The sequence below is a fragment of the Eucalyptus grandis genome, chromosome 3 (assembly GCF_016545825.1).
Source record: "Eucalyptus grandis isolate ANBG69807.140 chromosome 3, ASM1654582v1, whole genome shotgun sequence".
NCBI lineage: Eukaryota > Viridiplantae > Streptophyta > Magnoliopsida > Myrtales > Myrtaceae > Eucalyptus > Eucalyptus grandis.
The window spans coordinates 57,853,092-57,860,817 of NC_052614.1; the positions used below are offsets into that span (position 1 = coordinate 57,853,092).

The window sequence follows — 7,726 nt, forward strand, 5'->3', positions numbered from 1 at the left end:
AAGAACTCAATGACCAGTTCATTAAAATTAACTACCAGAAAGCTTCCTCTTATCGGAAAGTTTTGTCCGAGCAATCACCTTGCGAGGACTAATTATTTTCCATTTCTACTTGAAATGCGAATCGGATTGGCAGTGGGTTGTCCAACAAAGCAATTTCGTCAAGAGCGTACAGCAAAACAGACGGGTTTTGAATATTTAATTACTTATCATTAAGAGACTACATGACTTGTCCTTTAAAGACATGATTCTCGAGCTAATCAATTCACTATAGTCATCTCCAGAAAGGAAATCATGTTGTTGTTCTAAGCCAAAAATAACTCTTCACTAAAAATGGTTGTCACTATTATGAGTGATGAAATTTTTGATACTTCTAATGTCCTTATACCTATTTTTGGACCACACAAAGTGAGATGCCCGTTCTTGCCAATAGATTTATTAAGCTAAAAGCTTGTAAAATAACTTGCCCGAATAACTTTCCCGAGCTCGAGAAAGAAGTTGCTTAACTTGGAAAAGACTCCTTTGGTCTCAAGGAATAGAATGAACCGTATCATAAAAAAGAGAGACAGAGTTACCTTCGAGTAATAGTTCGATCACTAGGTATTGAACCTAATTATGTGTGGCCCTAGTGCCTGAGCTTACTTGCCAACTTGTAAAGGTCTAGTCTTTATTTCTAGTGATAATCTTTTTTACATTAAAAAAAAATCATTTTTACACTCGAGTAATCCAACCGCTTCGATAAAAAAGAAAAGAAAAGAAAAGTATTCCACTCGCTATAAAGTGAATAAAGAATTATATGCTTTACTGGCTCTAGGTGTAGGTTTATATTAGGGGAGGTACTTGTATAAAAGGAAGGAATGAACTCGGCCTAGGAAGACTAAAACTCTTTGATAATTGAATATCTTACCCATTTTTGCATCCTCCATTTACTTTGTTGTTGAAAGATTGCAATGAGGAGAGAAACCCAATGGCGCCGGAAGAAAGTGAAACACAAGGAAATTCGGATCTTGCAGAACCACAACCAGGTACAGACATGTTCATGGCCCAACCCAGAAAAATTTATGGTATGAGCGATGTGGTCTTATAATTTCTTTGTTTCCTTTATCTAGTTTGGCGGCATATTCAATTGGAACTAATTACAGAGGCCAAAAAATTTTAATTCCCACGAACTAAAAATGCAAAAGCAATGTGTGGCCACGAAATACTGCTAGTTGATTCATTTTGTCGAGCCCATGGCATGACTATTCGTTTGAAGCAAACAGTAAATACGCAAAATGTCTCCATTTAAAAATTCTAGATTCTAGGGTGAACATTCAACTTTTTCGCCCCGCTAAATTGAAGGAACATATAAGTTTCAGAAAGACGATTTGCGTCAACTCTGGTTTTCTTCCTTCTATTATGCAAGATGTTTGTGTGGACGTGGACTCCAACAAAGAAACCAATCCTTCAAAAATACAAAATTCTCTTGATGAAGCAGTGCAGGGTATGCCGTTGCCAAGGGAACCATTCCTTTCTCTGTTGATTAAATAGGATTTATCTAAGTCGTTCATAATAAGTTGATACATGTTGAACAAGTCTCACTCTGCCAAAATCAATAAATCAATGAATCGCGGCACTCCAAATAAACAAATCTTCATTGATATGACACTTGAGTGATGGAAAAAAAAAAGTTCTGACGCTCATATAAAAATTTTAACACTTGTCGTATCCTTATCCTCTCCTGTTGTTATTAAAGACATTCTCTTAAATGTAAATCCAGAAGGCATGGCAACTAACAAAGCTTTTCCAAGGCAGTTGCAAACCAACTAAAGTTGTTTCGCTTTGAACTTCTAATTGTTATTTTTCATTAATCTTGTGTTGGAGGATGCATTTTGGTTTATTTTACTCCGAAACTTTTTAAATTTTACAGCATACAAATGCTGAAATATGAATTCAAATTTAATCTTCTCATAATTTTTAAAATTTGAATAATGTCTTGAATTAATACAAAGAAATCCCAAAAAGAAAAAATTACCTCGAAAGAGTAAAAGATTGAGCTCATTAGTTATTAATGATATAGCAGATACGATCAATGGCAATGAAAAATAAGAACTCACTAAAAACACATTGTCCAAGATATGACAGTTTGAAGGTCCCAGAAAACTAATTGATGAAATAATACTTATCTCGAAAAAAAAAAATCAGGACCTTCCTTCAGTTTAACGTGTAATTTTTCTTGTTTAAAAGTTCGCTATCTAAGTTTAATACAGAAAATTTCATGCAATGAATGAGCTTGATCAGTCTGGAATAGATGATCTATAGTATACTAGGTGTAATTAATTTTTTTTTTTTTTAGGGTTATTTGTGTTCATTTCTCTTTTTGGTTACAAAGAGATTCACCTAGACTGGAGTTCAAAAGACACAGTGACTGATAAAGCATCCCAAGACAGTTACAAAACACCTAGGGGTTTTTCACTTTGGACCTTTAATTTTTCCTTTTTCATAAATATTGTGTTTCTTGGATTTTGACTTTGTGTAATACAGAACATTTTAAACTTCACGGGGTCCAAATGCTGACATAAAAATTCAAATATAATATTTTCATAGTTTTTAAAATCATAAGAATATCTTGAATTGTAATTGACAAAGCCCAACCAAAAAAAACTTTGACTTCCAAACAGTAAAGAAAGACGCTCACAGGAACAGCAATGTTGAGTAAAGGACTGCCCCTTGTTTTGCATCATCGTAAAAGCAGGAAGTTTTAAAGACTGAGGACTTTTAATGTGCAATATTTGCAGTCGAGCCGACACCGGTGGTTGATGAAAATCATCGACAATTGTTTGAAGCCACATTAAAAGGTGATTGGAAAGCTATAGAGAGAATCCTCACTAAAGATCCCGAAGCAATGACGGCCCAACTTATGACCATAGAAGATGGTGATGGTGACTTTACTGTGCTCGATGTTGCGGCTGTGACTGGACAAGATGAATTGGTGGAGAAACTGCTAAAGCGCATCCCTCGGGAACTTAAAGCTCGCGGCTTAGATCAAGCCTTCTGCGTTGCCGCCCAGAAAGGAAGAATAAGGAGGGCAAAGGAATCAATAGAACAACTTGAAAAATCCGTGGTGAATCTACGGTACACGATGCCCTGTTGTCTGCTACGAGAAGTATTCCTAAGCAAAAGGAGGTTATCTGGTACCTGGCCAAGCGTATAACATACCCCCCTTGTAATGATATCATGATGAACCTTATTAAGGCCGGCCATTTGGGTAGGATTTCACACTCACTTTTCTTATCTCAATTAATTCACTGTTCACTTTAATTTACTTTTTTGTTCGTGTCCCATTAGACATACTCTTGTATTTAGCTCACCAATACCGTGACTTAGCGACGTCGGTTGATACCAAAAACAATGGCCTGTTGGAAGTCTTTGTGCATGTGAAGTCCTACTACCGTAGTGGAGCTAAACTCAATTTTTGGGAAAAATGTATTTACCAATGTAGGTACTTCTTGCGCTTCTTTTGCTTTTGTTAGATTTGTACAATTCAAACAACTCATCCACACAGGGTTCACTCTATCTGTTCCCCTTTTAGGTGTCCCTTGCTTGGTTGATACACCATTTGACAACACCAAAGACATGAAGATGGCTCGAGGTATCTCTGTTAAATCTGATTGATGGATGGACTAACATGACAAAAAGCATATCATTCATAGATCTTCTTCACAAAAAAAAAAGAGTTAGGGGATAGGGTATACAATTAATATCTAAATCATGATGTGTGGTACAACTTAATATCTAATTTAACATTTATAAAGTTAGTTTGAGTTACTTAGGCAAGTCAAATTGTCAAGTAGAATTATCGAGAATAGATTTGGATCTCAGATTATTGAGGTTGATTGATCCAATTTGTTTTTCTCACATATTCGAGCATTAATAAATTTAATTACATGCGCTGATATGTATCTTTTTGTTCATCATCAATTTATAATTTGCTAACATGATTTTTCTTTCCTCTTAATGGTGGTGACACCAGCGACTCACCGGTTCAAGACATTACTCTGGAATGTTGTCACAAAACCAGGTACACTAACTGCCATGGTATCTTTAGACAAAAAACATGCCATGGTATCTATAGAAAAAGGACCTTATTTCATCCATGGGTAGAGATATCTATCTTAAATTGTAAATTGATATTATTGACATATCCCGTTGAGATCATAGTTATCAATATGAATCGGCTCTTGATTTGTATACTACGATATGATTAGATTCCATTCAATTCAAAGTCTAATTGACATGTATCCCATCAAGAAAATACGTAAAACTAATCAGTTTGAAAACATATCTATTGATCTGTCGTTGAATCTACCCATTTTTCAAAACTCTTTCTTTTTTTCTTTTTATCTCATGATATTTTGTATGTTCATCAATGGATTCATCTGTTCTCTGATACATGCATTTTGATTTTCAAGCCATATGAAGTTTGCTTCCTCGATTAATATCTTGAATTCATCATTCTCTTCTCAACTACTATATACATAAGAACACGGCACAAATGTGAAAGCCTCCATATCCTTTGATTCTTTATTGCTGGAAAAATTGCTTATCTGATGTTTGTGCAGCACCTTTTATCAAAAGGATTGGAGAATTGAAAGTAAGCCACGAATGCTTGCTTGAGTTAGCAAAACTAACTTTAAACGAGAGGAAGGCTCGTATGAAAGCACCTGAAATACTCAAATTGACTTCGACCATTGTCCTTGATGCTGCATCTAGCGGAATCTCTGAAATAGTCAAGTTATGTCTTGAGCATTCTCCGGAGTTGATGTGGAATAAACAATTCACAAAAGAACTGATGAAAGAAATTGTGAAGGGAAGGCATGTTGAGTTATTTAGACTAATGAATGGATACAACACAATCCCAAATTTGAGGTACGATATTCAGAGGAACTGCGACCTGATGGCGGCAGTAGTAGAATGGTCCCCAGGATACGTACCAGCAGATGTTCCTGGAGCAGCTTTTCTTATGCAAAGGGAACTTCAATGGTTTGAGGTTGGTTCACCATATTTGCTTGCCACTCTATAATTTACTTACAATCACATTGATAGGTGTCCTTTATTTTCTGAAGGTGCTGGAAGATAAGAGTCCTCCTTTGATAAAAAGTCTAAAATTTGAGGTCAGTTCACCTTATTTGTTTTGCTACCCTTTTCGCTCTTTAATTTACATTTGCGTTGATCGATGAAGGTAAAAGAAGATAAGAGCAGTCCTTCTAAAAGTCTGGAATTGAAAGAAACAAAAGAAAGGAGCGGGAAGACATACTGGGGAGTTTTTGTAGAACAGAGAAAAGATTTGGTCAAAGAGGCGGGGCAATGGATGAAGGAGACGTCATCATCTTGTAGCGTCATATCAACCCTCATATTTACAGTAGCTTTTACAATACCTGGAAGCAACGATAGGGGTAACCCGGTGTCGCGACCAATTTTTTTCGGGGCGGTGAACCACCTAAGGTTTGGCTAATGGATTATTAAGCCTAGACTTAACTCGAGCTCTCCCAAGCCCATACCAATTCGCGACTTAGGTTCAAGTTCTTAACATGCAATTGATTTTCAATTAGGAGTCGCCACTAATCTATTTTTGGTGGGTCGATTAGAAACCCAAGTAAAGTAACGAGAGATTTACTTTACTCCTACGAACCAAAGATTTGGGTACGGGGACTTGATTACGCTAGATTTCTCTAACGCCCTTTCGGTACCATTTCTTTTATTTTGAAAAATGTTTGGCAAGCAATTTGGATTGATTTTAAATCTATTTCCCTAACATGTGAGGTGATCATGCGGGTGCGCAAACCACCAATTTAACATCTAGATAAACAATAAATAAATTGCAAAAGAAACTTACCTCAAAGCAACGAAAGCATCTGCAATGTTAAATTAGAATCCACATTAATAACCCTAGATTTGATTTCTAATTAACACGCAATTTTTATTTTTATTTTCACTTAATTAATGAAAATCATGCAATATGCAATGCAATATTAACTAAATGACCTAATTCTAATGACATGTAATTTCTAATTAAATGGGCCTAGCAAAAATACTAAATGACATGCATCTCAGTGAATCTAACCCTAATGACGTGCAAATGCAATTTTTTTTGGTATTTTCGAGATAAACAAAACAATTAAGAGATAACAATCAAACCGTCCATGATCATCAAAAACGCTATCCACCATTTGAATTGAAATTCAAACTTAATTATTTCGCTAATAAAATCGATAAATTGATCTTAAGCCTTGAAGATCAAGATATCAATTTTATTCCCGCGTGATTAATTATTCCATCTAAAGCCTTATAGATGGAATAAAAAATTCATGTGCGGTTGCGAATTTGGCAATAAATCATAATTGGGAACATGCCGATAATTCAAACATACACGTAAGATATTGAAAAGCATGCATTAAGCAATAAAATATCCAAATCAAATTTAGATAAGACACTTACCTAATTTTGCAAATAATATTACCAAATTTGAACTCAATGGAATTGGCTTGACGGATGACTGGCGATGGCTCGCTATATCGAGGGTCACTGCCCCAGGGTCGATGGCGACGGTAGTGCTCGGCTCCTGATCTCGAGGCAAGGCAGCGGCAGTGGGAGGCTCAGGGAGTCGTAGCTCACCCGAGGAATTTGTGAAATCAAACCTACAAACCAGAGAAACCGGCCCCCTTGGCTCGACACCGGATCCACAGTGACAGCGACAACAGCAACTCGATTCGTCGGTGGAAGGAGCAGCGAACACGCTAAGACGTCTGTCTTGATGTAGAACAGATTAGAATAAAAGCAGCAATGGTGGCACGGGTGAGGCATGTGACATCCTGAAATTCGACCCCGTTTCGATAAAGTGAAATGGGCATTTCGTCGGCGTGCCTATGGCCTTTTTCTCTGAGCTGATCACTCACGAGTTAACTAACCTATTGGGTGAAGCCGTTAAGGGATGTATCAGCTGTAAAATCCCTAAAAGCTACCTAATTGGTTAGATTGAGCTAAAATCACGTCCGATCGATTTTTAACCACGAAATTGAACTCGATTTCGGGAATCGAATTTTAAGCGCGTCATAATTCTTATTTTTAGGATCCTGTCTCATCGCTCGTCGATTAATTGACGAGTCCGAAATTTCATTAAAGAAATTGTCGGAAGAAATATTGAAGCCCAAAAGAAAATAGAAAGGAAAAGGAAAAGTGAAAAGGAAAATTTGCATAAAAGAATTATGCATTTCCTTTTCTTTTTCCTCTCTCTCCCTCTCTTTTCTTTTCTTTCTTTTTCTTTTTCTTTCTCTCTCCTCTTCCCTCTTTCCCTCCCCCTCGTGCGATTCCCACCGCTCACTTTCCCTCTCTCTTCTTTGACCAGTCCAACCTTATCTCTCTCTCTCTCTCTCTCTCTCTCTCTTTCTTCTTCTTCTTCCTTCCTCCGCACGCTGAAGCAAGCGAAAACCAGAAGCAGAAAAACGGAGACAGCAGCTCACCGTCGCTGCACCGTCGCCGCCCGTCTCGCCGCCGCACCGCCCGTGCCGCACCCGCGCGCTTCGCCCGCGCCCAGCCGCTCGTCCGTGCGCCCAGGCCGAGCGAACCAGCCCCTTTCGCTTCTGTTCCAGCCGCTGTTCCGCCCATCTCCGGCCGCCTCCGGCCATCGCCAACCTCGCCGGACCTCCCCCGCGACTCCCTCGCCCTCCGCCAGCCTTCTCCCGCCGCCCTA

General features: G+C 38.0%; 1 protein-coding gene and 1 long non-coding RNA gene across 2 annotated transcripts; both read left to right on the forward strand.

The window, feature by feature from the left end:
• Positions 1-3,104: 3,104 nt before the first annotated feature.
• LOC120291165 lies at positions 3,105-4,243 on the forward strand. Its single transcript, XM_039308165.1, has 4 exons — positions 3,105-3,244; positions 3,325-3,474; positions 3,569-3,628; positions 4,010-4,243. The coding sequence occupies exons 1-4, from the start codon at positions 3,214-3,216 to the stop codon at positions 4,138-4,140; spliced, it is 372 nt and encodes a 123-aa protein (XP_039164099.1). The 5' UTR covers positions 3,105-3,213; the 3' UTR covers positions 4,141-4,243.
• Positions 4,244-4,985: 742 nt separating this feature from the next.
• LOC120291145 lies at positions 4,986-5,306 on the forward strand. Its single transcript, XR_005548997.1, has 3 exons — positions 4,986-5,026; positions 5,103-5,150; positions 5,219-5,306. It is a non-coding gene; the product is annotated as an uncharacterized LOC120291145 (long non-coding RNA).
• Positions 5,307-7,726: the final 2,420 nt, after the last annotated feature.